The sequence below is a fragment of the Littorina saxatilis genome, linkage group LG6 (genome assembly GCF_037325665.1).
Source record: "Littorina saxatilis isolate snail1 linkage group LG6, US_GU_Lsax_2.0, whole genome shotgun sequence".
NCBI lineage: Eukaryota > Metazoa > Mollusca > Gastropoda > Littorinimorpha > Littorinidae > Littorina > Littorina saxatilis.
In genome coordinates, this window is record NC_090250.1 from 11,862,058 (window position 1) to 11,885,814 (window position 23,757).

Below are 23,757 nucleotides of genomic sequence, written 5' to 3' on the forward strand. Positions count from 1 at the left end.
TCCGCTAGAGTTCATGAGACTAGGGCATGGGCTTCATCCCTAGCAGTACTTCGTTCTAGAAGACTGGATGATGTGCTCCGCACACCTTACTGGGAATCAGAAGATGTTTTTCTGAACTTTTATCTCAGAGACATCTCCGGCATCAGGCAGGAGATTCTCTTCCTGCCATAGTGGCAGCAGGACAAGTCCTTCCCAGATCTTAACAGTAGGTTCCAAGGTATACTATAGATTCCATAGTGGCAGCAGGACAAGTCCTTTCCAGATCTTAACAGTAGGTTCCAAGGTATACTATAGATTCCCACCGCCTTGTTGAAGCTATCTGCTTTTATGTGATTCGGAGTAAGAATATGTAATTTAATCGAAAATTTCAATACTAAATTTTCATTTGATTAATATACTTACCCGAATCACATAGTTAAGTCCCTCCCACCGGCCCCGCTATATAGTTTCTATGTATTCTATTAAAGTCGCAATGATAAGCCACGTGCTGTCAGCTGGTGGTGGCGCTGCATGTCCCGTAGTAGCGCACTGACTAACGCACCGAGGCAGCTTTTTCTTTGAAGGGTTGCCTCCCTTAACTGTAGACGGGAGAGCATTTTCAGACCTATAGCATCTTCGACTGCGTCAATGCTTTTATGTGATTCGGGTAAGTATATTAATCAAATGAAAATTTATTATTGAAATTTTCTATTTAACCCTTACACTGGTGCAATTCTGTAACACATGTTACATAGCCACTGGTGAATTAACAGAGAGAAAAATAACAAAAAACGGTCATATAGGTTTTCGCATCCATGGGAGGTAATCGGAACCGACCAAACAGACTGAGCCAGTAGCGCGACATATGTCGTGACAACCAGGTGACAGTATACGTAAAGTAGCGCGACATATGTCGCGACAACCAGCCTAAGGGTTAATATAGCGGACAACAGAGTAAGTGAGATTATGCTGAACCAGTCTTCTGGCACCTGAGAGTGAGAGAATAACGAGCATCGAAGTGAACAAGCAACTTTCATCCTCTTTTGTTATTTTATGAGATGCGTATGTAGAGGTCTACATAAACTCTTGAGTACTCGAGATAGCGAAACTGAACGATACAAGTCTACACCCTGTAGTCTATTAGGAGAGTTATTTTGCCTGTATAATGTGTGCCTCAGGATCTCTGAGTCTCAGTGAATATTACTAATAATGGTCGAAGTTGACGGATCATCAAAAATACGAGCTTCAGCAAGCTTTTTGATGACCGCGAACTGAAACCATTATTTTTAATATTCACTGAGACGAGATGTGTAATGTTTACAGTTTATAGAGTAAGATGGGTTAAACAAGGTAGATTTTGATTAAAAAAATTATCCAAACTCATGCATTTTGTATTGGATTTCGTGTGTTGAAACATGTAGTTGTTAGTTTAAATGTGGTATGGTTGTGTTGTCTGCTCTAGAAATGTATATTTCGTACATGTGAGCGTTGAGAACTTTTCTGTCGCTAAAATTAGTGCCCACAAAGTGTTGCATCTCAACCAATGAGCTATTGAGGATTCAGCCTTTTTGCTGTGTGGTTATTTTTTGGTTGCCGGGTGTTAACCGAAAAATAAACAGCCCTTCCAGTTTACAGAGAGAAAGAAGCAGAGAGGGGAATAAGTTCAATGGTCTCGATCCAAGAGCAACTTTTACACATTTACAAACTATTCCTATGTTGGTAAACATGGTTACAACGTTTTGTCTCTTTTCTTCTGTTGAAATGTTCATTTTGCATTCATAGCCTAAGGGCGGTACTCTTAATTACACTTACACAATTTGTTTATAATATTTATTTATTTTTTTTTTTTCCCACAGAGAGGTTGCCATGCGTTCAGCTCATGGTCTAGAAACTGATGTTTGGTCACTGGGCTGTATGCTGTACACCATGCTAGTAGGTCGGCCTCCTTTTGACACCAACGCTGTTCGCAGCACACTGAATCGAGTCATCCAGGCGGAATATGACCTGCCCTCTGACCTCTCTCTTGAAGCTCAGGAGCTGATTCAGTGTCTCCTGCGCAAGAACCCAAAACAACGAATTCACATCAGTGGTGAGTGGTAATGGATCCAGGCATTAGGCTTAGAAGAGTAATCACGCTAGCCATTTTCAAAGTAGAGGGTACTGCATGGCTTGCTGCGTCTTAAAAGGTTTATCGTTATGAGACCAAGGGTAGGATGTAAGGTGGTGATAGAGGTGAAGGGAGGAGGAATGTTTGCAGTGTGGGGCTGTGAGCAGTACCCGCCATTGTTTAGCCTGTCTATAACGTCCACCCAAGGGACTGACCAAAAGTGGTCTTTATAGACACGTGGTCGTTATGGAAAGGCGAATTTGTAGAGAGAAAAAGCCTGTGGGTGACCCTTTGAGGTGGTCATTTTGGACAGGTGGTCGTTCTCAAGACATGGTCCCTTGGGCAGGTTCGACTGTATTGAAATGCGAGCAAAACCGAGCTTTACAATACATGTAATTGGGGGAAAAAAACAAGTGTTACCTCGTATGACACAGCAAGCAATGTAGTGTTTTGTTTATCCTACATTCTGTACTTGCGTGCCTTCTAGTTCTACCTCAAACTTCCAAACAGCTCTGTCGCTTTGAATTGACTTACTTTCGAACTTGAAACCATTTCACTTGACTTGGCAATCATTCATTCACGTCAGAAGTAGTTTGCCATTTCTAACATTGTGAGGGTTTACTTTGAATATTGCGTCACTTAAATTTGAATATAATCATTAATGTGTGGGTTCCAAAGAAAACAGTAAACCTTAGTTGAAAGAATGATAAAAAAAAGAAATGAACACAAAGCTTGCGTTGTTGTGTCACTATTATATGGTTGGAATGTCAAAATTGTCTATGCATCTTTTCCAAAGTTGAATCTCTGACGTCAAAAGCGAAATATAAATTACAGGGTCAAGTGTAAGTTCTCAAAATTGTTTCAGAGGAAACAACTAAGTGTTTCAAGAATGAAGATTGTTTTGGTGACTTTGTCATTACAAGCAGTAGCTAATTATTTTTGAGGTCTCTGCCAGTTGTAATTTGACCTGTCCTCATTAACATGATCTACACGTGTGTGAAGAGATGGTTTGTTTATCACATGGATGGTCTCTCTCACGTATGTAGGATAAACTTGTATTTTTTTTACAACAAGTACCAATCACGGCACTCACAAAACTGTGATCCTTTATGCCAACCTGTGTAATAACAGGTGGTTGCATTATATTTGTCAGGAAGAGATCAGTCCAACAAAACATTGCAAATATGTATTTTGAGAAGAAAAAAAGAACAAATCTGACATTTTCAAGTGAAAAAGTGGGGTAAAATATCAAATGACTACACATACCTTTGGTCTTGCCAGCGAAACGTTATCCTAGACGTGTTATTTTTTCATGTTTTTCAATAAATGTCTTTCATGACGTCATATCAGGCTTTTTACAGAAGTTGAGGTTGTACTGTCACGCCCTAATTTTTCAATCAAATTGAAAATTTGGTCAAGCAATCTTTGACGAAGTCCAGACTATGGGATTGCATTTCAGCTTGGAAGCTCAAAATCCAATGAATGAGTCTTGTCCTTAAAATTAGAATTAAAATTTCAATGAGATATTCAAAAATGATTGCATTATATTCTTCATCATTCTCTGAAACTTGAAATATATACATGTGTTATGTTTGGATTAAATACAAGCTCAGAAAGTGCAAAAGAATACAAAAAGTCACGCTTTTCTGTTGAGCACAAGGGCTATTGCGCTGTACCGGCTGTCATTTCAAGCGATGGCAGCTGGCTGTTGGGCACGTTTTGCATAAACTTATAATAAGATATCTTCATTCAATGAGTCAGCGCTTTCTTGGTTGCAGAGTATCGGTGAACCTACTTGTCTTGGTGAGAAAAAAATGCATTCAGTTTCAACTTTCATACAAACTATGATTCGCCAGATTGACTAAATGTATCCTTACCTTTTTAGAAATTGACATTTCTCTTGTGCATTTTCAGATGTTCTTAGCCATCCCTTCATGACCAAGAAACCCAAGTCTGTGTCAGCTAAAGTCCAACAGGTAAGCTTGTGAAGTCTGACATATGTCTAAAAGTTTGATTAAATTACATATTCTTACTCCGAATCACATAATAGCATTGACGCAGTCAGAGATACTAAGGTGTCTGAAAAACGCTATCCCGTCTATAGTATAAGGGAAGCAACCCCTACAAAAAAAGTAGCAAGCTTGCCACACAGGGTTACCTCCCGTAGTGTGCACTACGTCACCTACTGTACCCACACATGATATCCTCATTCGACTCCTTTCAGCCAGAGAGACAGGTCGTTCTTGATTTCGCTCCTGGCCGGTTTTGCTGTCTGCTTGACACCCACCGGCCTTGGTTCCCCGTCTGCTCCTAGCTGTTTCTAGCTGGTGAGATTGTTCCTTGCATTGTTGTTTTGCATTGTTCATTCTGCTGAAAATTTTACGTCCTCTGGACTTATAAATTTGCTCAGTAGTTTGTTGTTGTGGCCGCCATTTTGGTCGCCATTTTTTCTCTAGCACGTGTTGTTTATACCGTGCTCGGACTTTGAACGTTTTTGCCAGTAGCATGTTGTTGTAGCTACCTTTGGTGGCTTGTATTCTAGTGCTAGTTTCGGTTCTGCTGAAGTTTACGTCCTTGAGACTTTGTTACTTTTCAGTAGTTTACTTTCTCACGTCGTCGGTATGGCGGATAGTGAGAAAAAACGGGGGGGGGGGGGGGGGGGGGGAGGCCGAGGGTAAGGGCAAGGGCCCTGGTAAGCCCAAATCCTCGTCTTCCACGTCTTCTGCTAAGAACCCCATATTACATGTTTCTGATCCTAAGCCTAACACTGTCTTTTCGGTGCCTATTTCGGTGCCGGAGGAGACTCCTTCTGGCTCTCAGACGTCAGGTTCGGCCGCTAGTGCGTCCGTTCTACCCTTGGTCTACACCAGAGTCTAGCGCTCTGGTGGCTAGTCTTTTTTCTGCTTTGCTTCCAGAGATCCGTACCCTCATCCGTGCACATTTTGCGTGCGGACCCTGTGGCCAGCTCCTTCTCCCTCCCGGGGGTAGGCGACCCTCGCTCGTTGGCTTCTCTGGTGACGCCGGCGTCTTCGGATTCCGGATGTTTTCCCCCGGGTCTTCGCCGCTCACTTGCGTTTCCGGATCGTCGGCCCAGTCTTCTGGCGCCCGTGATGTCTCTGGACTCCACTCGCTGGGACAAGTTTCTCTTCTTGGCCGGCACTCGGTGGCTTCCGCTTGCGGGAGTGCACCTGAGCATGTCCCTTCGGGGATGCGGCCAGTACAAGGTATGTGCCCGCAGCAGCTGTTTTCGACAGCTGCTCTGCCGGTTCCCGGAAGTAGTGCCTCGTCGGAAAGCGGACAGACCATGGTCCCATCCGACTCGAGCTGCGCTATACGTAAGCAGTCGTTCGCGACAGCTTCTCTTCCGGCTCCTGCCGGAAGTGTTGGTTCATTGGTTGCGGACAGCCCATGGTCCCTTCCGGTTCGAGCCTTACCCTTTTACAGCAGCCGTTTCCGGCAGCTTCGCTTCCTGCTTTGGCAGGAAGTGTAGGTCAAACGGGTAGTGCACAGGTTACTGTCACTTCCGGTTCCGGCCTAGGGTTTCCGGGCTTCAGCTCGCAGGCTCCTCAGCACCAGCTATGACATAGCTCTGCTGTTGCTTCTGCACTTCTGGCTCCTCCCGGATTTTCCGGTTCAGTTCCCGCTGCTGCCGTTTGGTCGCCAGTGAATTTTGGACATGGCTCGCCCTCTGGGCATACAGGCTTAGTCTGGGGACAGCAGCATCCACACACTTCGGTGGTGGCCGCTAGCTCCTCTCTACCACTGTCTTCGGTTTCCGATGCCTCTCAACTTCCTCTCAGTCAGGATATGAGTACCATTGATTGCCAACAGCACGGACTTCAGGCTTCAGGCCTCCCCTCTCAGCGTCACTTGTTGGGTTCTTTTGGCTTTGAGCCATCCCCTTCGGTTGTCGCTTCGGACTCCAGGTCCATTGACAATGAGCAGACGCTCTCGGGGGCTCCGGCCAGCTTCAGGGTTGCGCTCGAAGCTGCTGCAGAAGTCCCTTCACGCTATTTTCCGGAAGGAGCTTCGGCGTCCGGCCGTCAGCGATGGCTGACTTCCGGTTGGCGAAAGAGGAAGATAGCTACTTCCGGTTTGAAGAATCACCTTCAGTAGCTTTTCAACTTTCTCGTCTTTTCGCCTAGCCCGCTCCTTCCGGCAGCGGGTTGCCTCCGGTGTCGGTTCCGTTGCTGGTTCCTCACGGTTCAGCTCCGGATCTGGCGTTGGAATACCTTGCCGCTCCTGTGCAGGCTTCCTCCTTCGTGCCCTTAGCGGCTCAGAGGAGGTTGCCTTGGCCAAGGTCGTCACGGAACCGGCTGTCGTCTTTTGCCCTACCGCGTGCGCCGTTACCGGTCACGCCGAAACTTCTTCCGCTTCTTTCGAAGCCACTGAGGAAGGATTCTGTTCTGCCGCTCTCTGAGCAGACTCTCCTATCCTCCGAGGAAGTGGGCCGACAGCTTTTGGAACTCAGTTCCATTTCCGAGACTCTCCTGCGGGCGCTTTCTCGCGCTCTGACAGATTCCTTGGCGCCCTTTACTCTTAGTAAAGAGCAGGACGCGGAGGGCGTGTCCACACTCCTCTCCAAGGGTGAACGAGGAACAGATGAGGCTGTCCTCTCTGCACTGTTTCATGCGGTCTCGTGCAGAAGGGACTTGTTTCTCGCCCACTCCCAGTTTTCTGAGGAGTCGATGAGGAACACCCTCAGATCGTCACCCTTGGTGGACGGTTCTCTCTTCGGCAACCTGGCCTCTGATGCCAGGAAGCAGGAGATTGAAACCAACAGAGAACAGCAGTTCTTTTCTTTTGCGCTTCAAGCTCTGAAGCGGCAAAGGCAGGCCGCACCTAAGCAGGCTCAGCCTCAGCAGGCTAAGACCTCCGCTCAGGCGCACCCTGCTTTCCAGAAAAGATCTCGTGGGTAGGGCAAGAGATCTTCGTCGGGCAGGGGTAGGGGCTCTTCCAGTGGAAAGCCCCACCCCCAATGAGGCGTTCCCGGCTTCACCCCCCCCCCTCCCCGCCCTCCACCTTGGTGATGGCGGGGGGCCTTGCACGGGCACTTTAGCATTGGCTGACTTCCTCCTCGTCTTTGGAGGTCGTAGATCGGCGATCGCCTCGACTCTCAAACAGATTGGTCATACCATCAACGTCAGTGGAGTCGTCGCTGGAGTTTTTAAGGGCGCGTCCCTCGAGGACGTCAAGCGCTCTTCTTTGCCCACGCGGGACCTTTTCCTGGTCCTAGAGTTTTTACCCTTGGCGGACTTTGAGCCTCTGGGAGACTCCAGTCTCTCTAGCCTTACACGTAAGGCTCTGTTCCTGCTACTTCTGGCCTTTGCTCGCAGAGGTAGCGGAATCCACGCTCTGTCCGGCAGTCCTCAGGACATTGCCCGGGAGCAGGATGGTTCCTGGTCCTTGCGTTTTCGCGAGGCTTTTCTGGCCAAGAACCAGACACCAGGCCAGCCTTCACCGTGCGTTCTGGTGAAGCCGCTCTCCCATATTTTGGGCGCAGGGCGACCCGGATATGGTTAATTGTCCGGTTAGGTCCATGGAGGCCTATCTGGCGCGCATCCAACCTATTCGTTCGAGCTCGCAGAAGCTCTTGTTCATTTCTCTGAACACGTCTCTGGATAGGGCCATTACGAGGGCTACCTTGGCCAGGTGGGTGTAGGCTCTCATTAAGCAAGCCTATATGGGAGCCTGTCACGAATGGGGGTGGCTCAGCCTGTCTTCCCCCTCGACTCAGACTGAGTACACGAATCCAGGGCATGGGCCTCCTCCTTGGCCGGTTTACGGTCTCGGAGATTAGACGACGTCTTGCGCACAGCCTCCTGGCGCTCGGACGACGTCTGTATTAATTATCTACCTGAGAGGCATCGCTGCGGTTTGCCGGGAGGGATCACGGTACCTCCCTGCCTTGGTGGCAGCGGGGCAATGCCTCTCCAGAACATAAGAGTGAGTTTGAACTTTTTTGATCTTACCCACCACCTTGTTGGAGTTATCTGCTATTATGTGATTCGGAGTAAGAATATGTAATTTAATCGAAAATTTTTAATTAAATTTTCATTTGATTAATATACTTACCCGAATCACATAGGTAATTCCCTCCCACCTTCCCCGCTTTTAGCCCGGTAGCTCATTTGGTAGAGCACTGGACTTGGGATCGGAAGGTCGCAGGTTCGAATTCGGGCCGGGACGGACACGGGTCAACTTTATGTGCAGACCCAGAGACGGAAGCCATGTCCCACCCCCGTGTCATCACAATGGCACGTAAAAGATCTTGGTCATTCTGCCATAAGTGCAGATGGCTGAATACACCTAAACACGCAGACACCTGGGTAGCGCGACTCCGTTGCTGCTAGCTTTCCACTGGGAGGAAGCGACCCGAATTTCCCAGCGATGGGACAATAAAGTAATGAAAATGAAATGAAAAAAAGAAATGAAAGTATTCTAGAAGTCGAATGAGGATATCATGTGTGGGTACAGTAGGTGACGTAGTGCACACTACGGGAGGTAACCCTGTGTGGCAAGCTTGCTACTTTTTTGTAGGGGTTGCTTCCCTTATACTATAGACGGGATAGCGTTTTTCAGACCCCTTAGCATCTCTGACTGCGCCAATGCTATTATGTGATTCGGGTAAGTATATTAATCAAATGAAAATTTAATTAAAAATTTTCGATTATGGTATACCGTTTATTTGCTGTGTGATCAAAAGAATCTAGAACGTTACACATTTGCAGCGTCTGTGTCAGTTTCTCCGAATCAGGAGATATATAGCTGACTTGCTCTATCAGCAAACAAATCTGCGTTACCTTGCGTGACCTTGCGAGATCTGCCTCAATATGTGGGCATGCTTATTGCCTGTGGCTTTGGTCAGTGTAGAGAAAATGAAGTGGTCGATAAAGTGGCTCCTAAATACTGTCGATAAGGTGGCCCTTAATAGTGTCAAAATGTTGTCTCACGTTTGATGCAAAGTGTAAACACCGGTAGGTATGAATTGAAAATAAAAGTAACGTGAACGTTTATACATCGTATATTTTTGTTTGGTTTATTTTCCAAAACCGCTGTTGGATGTGTACTCACCTATATGTTGCATGTTTGTTTGTGTATTCTAATTTTTGAGAGTTGATTTACTCAATAGCACTTGGAGTTTGAGTGATTTAAAACTTGACAAATAAGAGGAAACAAGCGCTTCCGATCTCATCTTGCAGATTGTGCTTTTCTTGAGTTAGCCCATTAAAAAAAGCCTACATGTACTGGTTTTTTTTAGACTTTGATTACTTATTGTTTCGATATACTTATAACTTTACTTGCTGTATTCATTCAGCATTTATTTTGCAGACTGAGAAGAAAGAAAAGAAACAATTTAACACAGAGGAAAAGGCAGTATTTGGCTTAGACATTTTCCGGAAATCATTGCTTACAGCAACAGGGAAAACCACCATGTTTTATGAGCATTTTTATTTACAAGTGCAATCTTATTTACTCATTTATTTATGTACAGACAAACAATACAACGACTGACAATTGCTGAGTTTCAATAACTTTGAAATTTGAACTTTTTATCTGTGATTCAGAATTGCATTTATTTTCACACATTGAATTGACACATTCTGGCAATAGACGATTTTCGAAAATAACTCTTTCAGGATTTTCAGCTGTCTGGAAGAGTAAGAGCCCTTGTACCTCAGACAAGTTTTTCACAACATCTGGAGCATGTTCCACACTTCCGATCAGCCTTATCCTGCAATCCGGACAAATAACTCTAATGTGTATGTTATGCAGCGCGCACACAATACGATACCCTTTTCATTGGAAAATCAGCGTTCACGAGTTCATCTTAGTTCAGAATTCATTGCGGAAATGATCGCTCGGCACATGTTTTGATCAAGGTCACGTGGGTTTGGCTTGAGGTCACGTAAGTTTACAAAAACACATGCTTAGCCAACATTTCCAGTAATCAGCAAGCCATCGGTGGCGATTCCTGGCTCCAACGATGATATTTTCGAAAGAAAAAGGTATCATATTTAGCGCATAGCATACACACCATAGTTGTTCGCCCTGATCACAGGATAAAACCGATCGGAAGTGTGGAATATGCTCAGGATGTTGTAAAAAAACTTGTCCAGACCACTCAAAATCCTGAATGAATTATTTCCAAAAATGTCTACCGTATTTTCGGGACTATAAGGCGCTTTATTATAAAGGGCACAGCCCCCACTTTTAAGGTAAAATGGAGAAAAATCCACACAATACGCGCTTCCGGTGTTTTGGCCGCACATCAAAGGAAGAATACAGTGTAATACAGCATGACTTCCCTTCTTTGTCTCTGTTAATCTTGGGAGAAAATATCCAGCGATATTTCTCCGTAGGCCTAAAGTTCGGCCATGACCTAGGCAAAATAACTTGCGCAGCCGCAGAAACAAGAAAATGGAAATCTTTTATGAAATGATTGGGAGCCACGCAAATTTGACCTCTTGATTCCGACCATGATCCCGCTGTTGATAATCTGGAAGGTCGTACCAGAAATGCAGATCTGTCTCTGGCCGATTCATAGATTCAACCTACAAACTGCGACCTGATCTGTAATCAGATGGCCAAGCAATGCGTGAAATCTTTTATTCTAAAGCCTTATGGCTCGTTTCGACAAGCATTAAACGGATGATATTAACCACATGCAGTTTATTCTTCAGAAAAATGCACACCAAAAATGGGTTGGGTTCGGTGATTTGTACATAAACGTCTTCCTCACGATAGATTCGCTGATTTGTCTTATGAAGCCGTCATCAACACGAACACAATGATTGCAGAAGCAAACTCTGTACCTACACGACCGAGACACAAGACTGATTATTTCACAGCTGCAATGTGAATAGAGAACAAAGACGTTTTGGGTAAGCTTACTCACGTCAGGTCTTCACTGACAAGCAAGGAACAGACGGAAAATTCCGAACAAAAGTAAATGACGTCAAAGTCTCTTTCGCTTTGCGTGTAACTTTGTCATGACGTCTTTTTGTGACGATAGTATACGCGACAATTTGTTCGCTTCCGGTGTCATTTTAGACTGAAAAGCAACTCAAAAGAAGGAGCTAAGCTAGTGTCTTGAAACAGCTGAAACACTCTTTTGGATTGCCGTTTCAATGTTAACCAAAAAGTTAAAGAAAAAAACAAGGTTCAGTTGCGAACTGACAGCGGATTGAGCATTTATTCCTGTTGATGAAGGTACGATTGAAGCTTTATTCTCTCCGTCAGCCAACAAGACTAGATTTGTAGCAGACGAAAAACAAAGTGTGCGTTTTTCCTGTCTTGTGAAGGCGATTATGTCGTTATAAGTTATCTGTACGTTGTGAAGACATTTCAAAACAAAATTTAGCTTTGATGCGTCACGGGATATAAGCTTATACGTTTTCATCCATGGAATTGGTTTTTTTTCGTCTCGGCAGGGTGAATGAATTCATGATGTCTTTTCCGGAACTGGACAAAACTGGCCTTGCCAAGACTGAAACAAAATATAGTTCTACAACTTCTAGGCTTGGGTTGATTGCCCATGGTGAATTTCCAATGATTTGTTTCCACATCCCATGACAAATTCTCTTTACTTTGGTCATGCCATATATACGTTACAGCTCCGTCCATCCATGGTATCGCGTGATATTTTGTCTCGACGGGGTGAAAGAATATAATGACGTCACTCTCGGCAGAGCCTCGAGTGACGTCATCATATTCATTGACCCAGTCTCGACAAAATATCAGGCGATACCATGGATGGACGGAGCTGTAACTTACACTTACCAGGGTCAATGACCAAGTTTTATCTATGAGACTGACTCCTGTTATTTTTGAGAGGAAACTCTGCCAGAGTGATAGTAGCAGAAACATGCATTTCACAAGAGAGGGAGTGTTACGTTTCTTTGTATAGCGATGTGGGTACATGTGTACTCGTCTTTAGTTTTACGGTTAATAGGGCGCAGGGGTTCAATTTGAGGAAAAAAGTTGCGTCTTATAGTCCCAAAAGTACAGTACTTGAAATCAGACACCTGTCTCTGTTCATGTTCATTTTTGCTCCGTTAAACAAACTAGCCGATCTTTGTGTGTTTCAATTTTACTTTCTTTCATTGCAGTTATCTGTGGAAATAAACTGAATGGATTGCAGGTATTATTTGGAACACTGCAATACATCTTGAAATGTTCTTTAACTACTGACAACAGGTTTTCTTTATTTGAATGTTTTGCCTCGCGTATCATATTGCAAAGAACTATGTGAAAACCATGATATAGGGAGGGAGAGGGAGTCGGAAGATGGGGGTAAATTTAGTGACATTGTGAAGAAAACGTCAGAAAAAATTAGGTCATATTGTAGACAGGGTCCTATAATGGAGGGTCTTAAAACAGAGGTTCCACTGTAATGGTGTCCGTCTCCGCAGGTGTCAGAGATGTCAATGGACAGTGGTCGTGGCACAATTGCCACCGTGGATACCACTCGCTCCAGCTCCGGCAGTCGCAGCCGCCCTATGCCAGCCTTCCCCATTAGGGAGCTACAGTCCCAGATTTCTGAGGATGAGGAGCTGTCCGGCTACTCTGGCAGCTCTCCCTCAGTCGCTCCCATGCACAGACACCCACCTCCCTCGCCCCCTGTCAGGGAAAAGGATAGGTAAGTGTTCCTGTAAGTCAAATGATACACGTATAAAGCGTACCTGTTCATCAAATGATACATGCATTGGTAGGAGTCATTTGCTCCCAGGGAGAATTTGGCAATTTAAAAAAGACCCCTGCCTCAGAATTTTCAGTCAATTTATTTTTTTTAGGTTTCACCCATGCATTACATTATACACAAATGGAACAAAGCTATCAAGCCATTCAAAAGTTGCAACATTTTAATTACAGTATTTCTGTGCTCAATCCTAACACTGCAGCAATTTTCTGTAAAGCTGAATGTCCCTTTCAATTCCAAGTTCATGTACCCACATGGTCATAAGCGGATTATTTTAAATGCACCCGAAGAATTGCAAACACCTGGGTCCGGTAATATGTAGCTAGTCATCGGTCGGCTGACCGTGAAACTGACGGTGGGTCGACGTTGAACCGCAAAAGTCAGTAATATGAGCGCGAACAACTGCCGGTCCAACTGAAAAGTCGCCCGACTGCGGTTGGGCTTACAGGCACCTTTTTCGGTCGATCGACCGCAGTGTCTCTACTTGTTTTAACTTTCTGAGCGTGTTTTTAATCCAAACATATCATATCTATATGTTTTTAGAATCAGGAACCGACAAGGAATAAGATGAAAGTGTTTTTAAATTGATTCCGATAATTTAATTTTGATAATAATTTTTTTATATTTAATTTTCAGAGCTTGTTTTTAATTCAAATATAACATATTTATATGTTTTTGGAATCAGCAAATGATGGAGAATAAGATGAACGTAAATTTGGATCGTTTTCTAAAAACAATATTTTTTTTACATTTTTCAGATTTTTAATGATCAAATTTTCTCACCCTGTCCTTTACCACCCCAAAAAAAAATAAAAAATTTGAGTTTGAAAAAAAAAAGTTTAGGGTCGGCGCCGAAATTTAGATACCGGTACCGCCAAAACAGGACCGATGTTTACATCGGAAGTTGTAATGTTCTAAAAATACCACTGAGCGGCTGACTGTCTAGTCAGCCGACTGTCAGTGCTACCGCGCTGCACATATTACCCGTCAAAACACGGCCGGTCAGCAGACTGCAGTCAACTGACTTGACAGTCAGTCGACTGTGGTTGCTCGACCGTCCAAAATACGCTGTTCATATTACCGGCCCCAGGAGAAGAGTAAACAACTGCAGACTTGAATGGACACTCATATGCACTCCAGATGCAGGCGGGCTGATGCATCACCTTCTTTCATAATCAGACTGCTATCAGACAAGCATTCAGTACAGGATAGACCTTTCAGCAATAGATTGAGCTGATCAATGTTGACAAAAGCCCAACACATGTCAGCGGAGTGACGTTGCACAGTACCAGTATCCATATCTGCTTGTGATGGGTCAGAAGATGGCAAAGTATCTGTATCTTCTTATGGTTGGTCAGAAGATGGCAAAGCTGATGTTTCTGCTGTGGAAGAGGGTAGTTCCGGTTTAGCAAACTTTTCCATCAGGTCAATCTTTCTCCTCACTGCCACCACAGGTCTCCCCTTGCTCCAACCTAATAAATACACAAACACTGATTTAATATTTGATACAACTGTCCATGGTTTTTGTTTGTAATAAGCTGCAAATGTTAAGACTCAATATAAACGTCAACAAGTGCTTGTACTTTATTTTACTAATGACCATGTCACATGGGGTGTACCTCAACTTTTTGGCTAGGCCGGTAAATCAGAAATCCCAATCGGCCCCCAACCACTGAACCAGGCGGGTTTTCTTACAACCACCTCAGCGGCTCGTACCCACATATGTCGGTTGACGAACACACACACACACACACACACAAAAGACATTCATTAATTTAACAGTGACTCATACTAATAATGCATACATCATTACATGTGGATTTGCACTACTTATTAATACCCAAACACACACAACTTAATGACAAAAAAGTGTATGTTTTAATATATATAATAATAAATAATTGAAAATAAAAGCAGCCACAAAAAAGCAAAAGAAATCAAAGTATTCTCACCCTGTCACACACTAAACCTCACTGAAGGTTATTCCATATATACATACCGGCCCCTATCACACAATTTACATGTCAAGTTTACTATGGGATTTGAGTAACCATACAATCACATACACACAGGAACCAATACTGAAACTAGCTGAATTATTTTCTTTCTTTCTTTCTTTATTTTCATATTTTTCTGTTAACATTAATTTATTTTATCACACTTGCTATGTATTTGCTTGTTTCTTGTCTGTTTTGTGCGTCTGTGTTCTGTGTGTGTGTGTGTGTGTATACATTTTCAGATTTCCTAAACCTAGCACTGTTTGCAGGTGATCTTTGCTTTTGATTCATGAGTTGCATCCCCAGTCCTTTAGTTTAACTCTTTCTTTGGTGAAGTACAGGGCCTAGCATTGTAAGCCGTTCGGCTTACTTTACGCCAAAATAACATCTCCAGTACGCGGAACTTGATTTGGTGTACGCCGAAATGCAAAAACCTGTTATTCCCAAACGGTAAACCCAAACAGTCCCAGCTTTCGTTTTGTGCGCTGTTCGGTTCAATTCTCAATCGGTTTGACAGTTTGCTTGAGCATGCACTTCTTCTGGCATCGCGCGAGCATGCTTTGTGCCGGTGTTTTGTGGCTCTAGACTTGAAATAATGTCTCGAAGCGACATTGTTGAACGTGGTCAGCCATTCAGTGACAAAGAATCCAGGTATTCCTGGAAGTGGGAATGGCACTTTCAGGCCAAATAACACAAGATTGTCAGTTTTCTTGTTTTCTGTCTGTGTTTTGATTGTTGGTGAAGGCATAATTTAGTTGCTCAATCTTCTTTTGGGGGGGGGGGGGGGTCATTTTAGGTAAATTAAACCCCAAAAAATCTTCAAATTTTCTATTTTCAGAGTTTTTTTCTATTTCACCACTATTTATATTTATATTTCTTCTTTTTTTTCCCCATCAGGGGCCAGACCCCCGCCTTTGTAAGCTGAACTCACTTTTTCCAATGCTAGGCCCTGCTTGTGACTTCCTTTCCCCAAACACAGCAAAGATTTTTCCTCAAGCTTGTTCATAACCATTCTCTCTCTCTCTCTCTCTCTCTCTCTCTCTCTCTCTCTCTCTCTCTCTCTCTCTCTCTCTCTCTCTCTCTCTCTTTCCCCCCCCCCTTGTTTAATACAGAAAGTTGGAGAGAACCGGGTGTATTTCAGTGCAATCGCTTGACTGAATGGTTAATCACGCCTCGGCGTTCTTGTTGTGTCTTTCAGTTTGTAGAGGTTATTGACTTTTACACAAAATGGCTGTCAAGGAATTGTGATGCTAGCTGACTTAGTGGTCCGGTATTGGCTTTTCCGTGCACAGGGTTTCTACATTCACAGGCTCAAACACACATTTCATCACACACAAGGATGATGACAACACGCTCTCGAACAAGACACTCGGCACAAAACGAATGAACATTTCACTATTGAATCAAATCTAATATAACCATCATAACAAAATACCTCCCGCAGCTCTGACAAAGAAAAACACATTCCGGTAGTATACACGCACACTTCCGTCAGAATCCTGTAAAACCGCTCTGTTCACAACTCAGTCCTTGAAGTTGGTAAAGTCCGAAAAGAAGCACATCTTTCTGTCCTCCGACAAAAGTCTACACTCTGCTCCCAACATTTCCTCTCCGCAGGCATTGGTTTCTCAAATCACAGATGTTTAATTACTCCAATAAATACATCTCTATCATCCCACATAAAATCAAACGCATCCGCACACCGCGGTCTCTCATTGCTCTCTGACGTCCCATCACCGTGCAAGGTCGGCCTGGACTTGTTGCATTCATATACAGGGGTGACCGCACAGAACTACCGTCCCTCGCTGAAAATAAAACACTAATCTAACCTATGCAAATAGGTCGGTCGGCTCTTCTGCCAGACCATTTCACTAAGGGTTTAGAGACTTCTTAAAAATAAGACCGATGCTACGATTTCACGATCGCTTATAGGTACTGTAATCATCAATCAATATGAGGCTTATATCGCGCGTATTCCGTGGGTACAGTTCTAAGCGCAGGGATTTTTATTTTTTATTTTATGCAATTTATATCGCGCACATATTCAAGGTGCAGGGATTTATTTATGCCGTGTGAGGTGGAATTTTTTTTAACACAATACATCACGCATTCACATCGGCCAGCAGATCGCAGCCATTTCGGCGCATATCCTACTTTTCTCGGCCTATTATTCCAAGTCACACGGGTATTTTGGTGGACATTTTTATCTATGCCTATACAATTTTGCCAGGAAAGACCCTTTTGTCAATCGTGGGATCTTTAACGTGCACACCCCAATGTAGTGTACACGAAGGGACCTCGGTTTTTCGTCTCATCCGAAAGACTAGCACTTGAACCCACCACCTTGGTTAGGAAAGGGGGGGCTGAAAATTGCTAACGCTCTGACCCAGGGTCGAACTCGCAACCTCTCGCTTCCGAGCGCAAGTGCGTTACCACTCGGCCACCCAGTCCGCATAATCATACCGCAACTACTACCAAACTTTCTCTAATTGACAATGGCTAAAATTTGTTTTTGGCTGGGGGCTCTCTCCCCTTTGACCAAGCAAGGGTGCTGCAATCAAATACAATCGAACCTTTCTAAACTGAGCAAAACAATTATTGCACCCATTTTCGTACCCCAACTGAAACATTCATTCCTGTGTCATTTTACTCAAACTTTATATATGCCATTTAAGCAAATTACGGCCCTTCACTTGGCAACCTTGCACACTTTTCGGATCAAAGATTTCTGTTTTAAGTATCACGTTGCCGCCGCCGAAGTAAGGGTACCCCCCAAATCGACCTGACAATAACGTCAGGTACCAATTAAAAAATCTATAAAAATTCAGAATAGGCGCAGCTTGGTAACTTTTACATACGAGAAGAAAGAAAAATCATTTATCTATCCAGAACAGGTTGTTTTATTTTGCTATCTTGCGTATCTCTTGTGTTATGTCATTTCTACTGATGCAGGTGTGGAACGCTTGAGCAGTAGAAAACGAGAGGATTTTGGGTCCATTTTGAGGGGTACCCTGACACAAAGCGCTTTATTCAGCAATGCCTAAATGGACTGATTCGGAACTTTCAGGAGCTGAAGTCTACATAAGAGACTTACCCTGGGTGGAATTTTGGATCATTACATGCTTGTACTCAAATGTTACACACTCTTCCGCAAAATGTTTTTAAACATGTCACAGGTTTGTTTAATTTACATCTTAAAAATTCATGACTTTGCATGCACACAGACAAATGGTTGTTACAAGATCTGCCAAAGTTTCATTTGAGTATGATGACTGACAGACATTTGCAAGCATGATGTAAACACAAGAGAAAAACATGGAACGTTCAGGCTGTTTGCTATTGACAGCAGTTATCGCTGAATACCTCTCAAAACATGCTGCGGTCATGGATGACTGGACATGGCTGTCGCACTGCAATCCTCAAAAAATATTTGATGGTGTTTACAGGACTAGGAAATGTAAACTAGTGATTGTATTTATATGAAATTTTGGCAGAACTTGCAACATTTATTTGTCCGTACGCATGCAAAGTCATGATTGTTTTGGATGTAAACCTTTAAACTTATGACACGTTTTAAAACATTTTCTAGAAGATTGCTTATCATCTCAACAAATATCTTTAACGATGCAAAATGTTACCGGACATATGTTTCGTACGTTAAGATCCTGAAAGTTTTGAAGCAATCCATTTAGGTATTGCGGAAATATAGTGCTTTTTATCCTGGTACGTTCCCCTCAAAATGGACGCAAAAACCTCTTGTTTTCTACTGCTCAGGCAATCAACACCTGCATCAGTAGAACTGACATAACACAAGAGATACGCTAGATAGCAAAACAAAACAACCTGTTCTGGATAGATAAATGATTTGGCTTTCTCTTAGCTGAATTTTTTTCGTTATTTAATTGGTACATTATGTTTTTGTCAGGTCGATTTTGGCGGTACTCTGACTTCGGCGGCGGTCACGTGATACCTATAACAGAAATCTTTGATCTGAAAAGTTTGCCCGGTAGCCAAGTGAAGGGCCTTTAATGGCATATACAGTTTGAATGAAATGACACGGCAATGAATGTTTTAGTTGGGGTACGAAAATGGGTGCAATAATTTTTTTGCTCAGTTAATAACGACTTGACTACGCAAGGGTGCTGCAGTCACAAACAATCAAACCTTTCTATAACGACCACCAAGGGTCCACCCAAAATTAGTTTTAATAGACAACAGGTGGTCTTTAGGAAAAGGTTCATTTTATAAGAAAACACTCGTGGGGGAATCCCTTTGGGTGGTCGTTATCAAGAGGTGGTTCGACTGTTTACAAGTTTTAACAAATTTTGTGCATCTGTGACAAGCTTTTTTTAATGTTTTATTTTTTAGATTGGAAGAGGCTCATAAAACCTCACCTGAAACGTTAAAAAAAATGTTTTTTGTATGGTGGGCTCTATTTCCCTAGACTCTCTGGCATGGGCACTGCCCCAGCGCCTGCGAGGGTCTTGGCAGCCCCTGGACACCGGCCTTTCAAAATGTTCATTCTTTGCAAAAGATTGTATGAAGTATTCCTCTATCATGTGAATATACTTGTTTGAAGCGTTTCTGTATGCCTGATGATACTTGTGTAAATTTGTATGTATGAACATATCATGTTCATGATTTTTGTCGGTCTCAAATAGAATTATTTGTGCGCAGCTAATTTTTATGTGTGTTTTATGCAGTATGCTGGAATCTGAAAAGCATCAGAATCACAAAGCTACACGGAACATTGCACTTCCTCAGCACACGTCAAGTATGAAGAAAGCGGCGTCTTGCGACTCCAACCTGAACAAAGGACATACAGACAGCAGTCAAGGTCACAGTGTCTTTGACCCCCATTGTTACCAAGAGCAGGCGGGAACACCCAGTTCTACCAGCTGGTCCTTCAGTGCGTCCTCCATACACAGTACAGGGAATGCAGAAGGTGCTGCAGGAGACGCTGCTCAGCACAGGCACAAGAGACAGGCTGTGCCAGAACATCACCTGCACAGGCACCAAGCCCGTATCCACCAGGGACATGAGTCAGGCTTTTCCTCCCAGGAAGAGTTCAGTCTGCAAGCCACCCGCAAAATCCTAGACTTTGAGTCAGACTCTCGCACAGACAGTATGCATGACGGTCAGTCAGTAGGCTGTGCAGTAGTACCCCCGGCCAGAAATTACCAGACTCAAGAATTGCTGAACAAAGTGCAGGCTTATTTAGGCCAGTGCCAATCGCCCATTGCCAGAACAACTTCAAAAAGCAAGGATGGCATGACCTTGCCTGACAGTTGTGTGGAGTTCGGTACCCCTGAAAGGACAGGCAGAGTGTGTTTGACGGAGCAGGAGGTAGGGCAGTGGGTGCGGGGGGACAGTGTGGATAACTTGTCCAGTCCTCGTAGCAGCACTGAAGAGGACAAAAAGGTGGCAGCTACAAAAGCGTCTTCACATGAGGAGGCAGACCAACAGCCCACAGAGCCGCTCACCACTGAGCGATTAAGACCTATCCGACAAAAGACCAAGAATGCTATAGTATGGTTCCCTTCTTTCTTGCTTTTTCAACCTAGAAAAAAAGAAACTCAGTTTCACACAGTTCCTCCAAATATAAGGCAATGTAAGAAAGTTGTCCGAGATAATCCAAATTCTGTCTTTCTTTACAGTAGTGTCCACAGTACAGTTTGGGGCTTCCTAGAGACTTTCACTAATTGATGATTAAATTACATATTCTTACTCAACTCACATATATAGCAATAACTTCGTTTGGTTGCTAAGACATTGAAGCACTCTTACATGGTAACATGGGGAGATAACTCTAAAACAAAAACCATATGCCATATAAGGCATGGTCCGTGGTGGTTATCTCCCCTACCGGTGCCCTGCGCATGCGCAGGATGTATACCGGTGATACTCATTCCTTTTTCTTCAACACACGGAGCAAGACGTGCTGTAGTACTCTGGCTTTGATCTAAAGCTATTGGTCTTCACGGCGGTGACTGACCATCGAATCTTGGTAACGCTGTTGTTGTTTCATCTCTACTTCAAGTATTGGGTGAGAGCTTTCATTTTTATTACCGAGACGCGTTTGATTTAACTTTTGGAGCGTGTTGCAACTTGTGTTTTGGTTCAGTTTTGTCATACAAAATGGCGGACAAACCTTAAGATAAGGAGAGAGAGAAAACTCGGAGTTCGACCAGTCAGGCTTGCTCTCCCAGTTCTCAGTCAGGCAATGCGACCAAATCTAAAGTTAAGGTGGCTACTACCACTGCGTCTCGTACTCAGAAAATTTTCACTGAGCGATAACGTTTCTGTTTACGTTTTCAACCCGGCGAATGATGAATTGTGTTCGGTTTCGATTGACAAACCTACCTCGTCTGTTGCGGCTTCTTCCAGAAAGTTTAAGCGCCTAGCGCTGTTTTAGCTTTGACTAAAGCCGATTTGCTGGCGATCTTATCGTCTTTTAAGACAGAGGTGCATGTTTTGATCTCGTCAGAAAGGGCAAATAGCCTCGCGTGCTGCTCTGCCTCTTCCTTCGGGTGTTGTAAATGTTCATTCGCTTGCGCGGGTTCGCTCCGAACCGACTGCGACGGTCACGTCCGCTGGCGTGGTCGCAGGTCCAACGACGGTGTTGGAAATGTCAGACTCATCTTTCGACAAGTTTTTTGTCTGAGTCTAGGACATCAGCACCTTCGGGTGTTCTTGCCGAAGTACGCAAACCTTTGACGTCGGTTTCCGTTTCGGCGGAATTGCACACCGACCGTAAGGGTTTTTCCACAAACCAACCTGGCTCCGTTTCGGTCCTGGGCATGGGATGTGAAGGGCATGTGTCTGCTGGTTCCGCTCACTCCGTTTCGGTCGGGGCGGCTTCCGGTAGACAGGTTACAGGATCTTCCGATTTCAATTTATTGGGGCTGGTCGATGCTCATGCTATACAGTCCTCTGCTGGTTCCGCTTCCTCCGTTTCGGTCGGGGCGGCTTCCGGTGGTAGGAGGGGTTTGCTTTCTGCTGGTAGCACTTCGCTGTCGGCAGGAGGCATTCATCAGCCTGTGGCTTCCGGTTCCGCTTTTGCGGCTTCCGCTGGCGTTTCTCAGGCTACATCCGCTTCCTTTCCCAGCCTTACAGCTGGCATTGGGCAGACGGATGGTGGTCCCCTCCACGGAGTTCCGGTTTCCGGAAATTTTTTCACAACCACTTCCGGTTTCGGCTTAAGTTGCCTCATCGGATTTCGGTTCTGCTGGACATCCTTCAGATGATCGTTATGATGCTTCTGTTGGGGATGAGCAGGATATGGAAGAAGAAGCGTCAGATGCAGATGAGGAAGCTCCTCGCCGACTTCCGGCGAAGCTACATCTTTTGTTGGCTTTGGCAGCGGAGGTTACTGCACACTACCTCTCGGAAGGGGTGTCTGCGGCAACCACTTCAGCTGCTCCTCCTCCATCAGCTTTTGCTGATTTCGCTTCTTCTCAGGAACGGGCTGAGAACTTCAAGGTTTTAGAGTCACCTGCTGTGGCTTATCAGCTTGCGAAAGTTTATCAGAGCGATGTTCCTCTTCCGCTGTTATCGGCTCATGGGGACGCTCCTGCAGAGGCTCAGCCCTGGCTTGCTGCTCCTGGTCGTGTGGCTCATCATTCTGCGACCACCAACCGGAAGCTTCGTCTCGCTAGCACTGGCAGACCTTTGATTTCTTCCTTTGCCTTGCCATTAGGCAAGATGGCTTCGGCGGCTGTCGCTTCCGGTAGCAGGATGGTTTTGCCTTCCGCCGTTAACACTTTGGTGTTGGCAGTCGGCAATCATCAGTCTTTGGCTTCCGGTTCCGCTTTTGCGGCTTCCTCTGCCTTTCCACGGGCTGCATCCGCTTCCTCCCCCAGCTTTGTGGCTGGCACAAGGGAGGTGGATGGTACATCCGTTCGCGGAGTTCTGGCTTCCGGAAATTTGTTTTCTCCAACCTTTTCTGGTTTCGGCAGATGTTGCCTTGCCGGGATTGGTTTCCGGTTCTCGTCCTTTCAACGATCGTTTTTCATTACTTTATTGTCCCATCGCTGGGAAATTCGGGTTGCTTCCTCCCAGTGGAAAGCTAGCAGCAACGGAGTCGCGCTACCCAGGTGTCTGCGTGTTTAGGTGTATTCAGCCACCTGCACTTATGGCAGAATGACCAAGGTCTTTTACGTGCCATTGTGATGACACGGGGGTGGGACATGGCTTCCGTCTCTGGGTCTGCACATAAAGTTGACCCGTCCCGGCCCGAATTCGAACCTGCGACCTTTCGATCACAAGTCCAGTGCTCTACCAACTGAGCTACCGGGCCCCCGGTTTGGATACTACTGAACAGGAAGCTGCCATCGTTTTGGCACTAGCAGCAGAGGTTAATACGCACTGTTTCCCTGAGGGGTTAGCAGTAGCATAGTCATCTGCCGTTACTTCACCATCAGCTTTGGCTGATTTTGCTCCTTCTCAGGAACAATCTGCGAACTTTAAGTTTTAGAGTCTGCTTTGGTGGTTTTTTCAACTTATGAAAGTTTTCTCAAACGATCTTTTGCCCCACTTCTGCCTTTGCCGGCATCATATGGGGAGGCTCCTGCTTCAGGTTTGCTGTGGCTTGCGTCACATTCAGCTGGTTTGAACCTTATTTCAGGAAATTTTCTAACTTTAAGTTCTTAGATCCCCCCTCGGGGGCATTTGAAATTTTGGAAGTTTTTCCAAATGATTCTCCTTTGTCACAACTTCCTTTGTGGACAACGAGGCGGTGTCGCTTTCGCTTGCGTCACTCGCGCAAGTAACGCATCACGCGCTGAGCGCTATCCGTAGGCCTCGGTTACACCAAGCCTAAGAACTTTGTTGGTTCTTTTCTTCTTACAACGGAATCGCTCCCGGTTGCACCGGACTTGACGATCATACATCTTAATGTTTATAGCAAGGAGAAACTGTCTGTTTGTAAGAACAATTATCTCCTGGCTGTAGAAGATTGTGGCCGCGCTTCT

The 23,757-nt window shown here is 44.6% G+C and overlaps 1 protein-coding gene across 1 annotated transcript in view; it reads left to right on the forward strand.

Annotated features, from left to right (window-relative positions):
- Window positions 1–23,757, forward strand: part of LOC138968507 (serine/threonine-protein kinase PLK4-like) — a 106,801-nt gene that overhangs the window by 32,097 nt on the left and 50,947 nt on the right. Inside the window, exons 6-9 of the mRNA XM_070341076.1 lie at window positions 1,836–2,068; window positions 4,001–4,062; window positions 12,502–12,728; window positions 19,489–20,314. Of these exons, the coding sequence (XP_070197177.1) occupies window positions 1,836–2,068; window positions 4,001–4,062; window positions 12,502–12,728; window positions 19,489–20,314 (1,348 nt within the window). The remainder of the gene's footprint in view (window positions 1–1,835; window positions 2,069–4,000; window positions 4,063–12,501; window positions 12,729–19,488; window positions 20,315–23,757) is intronic.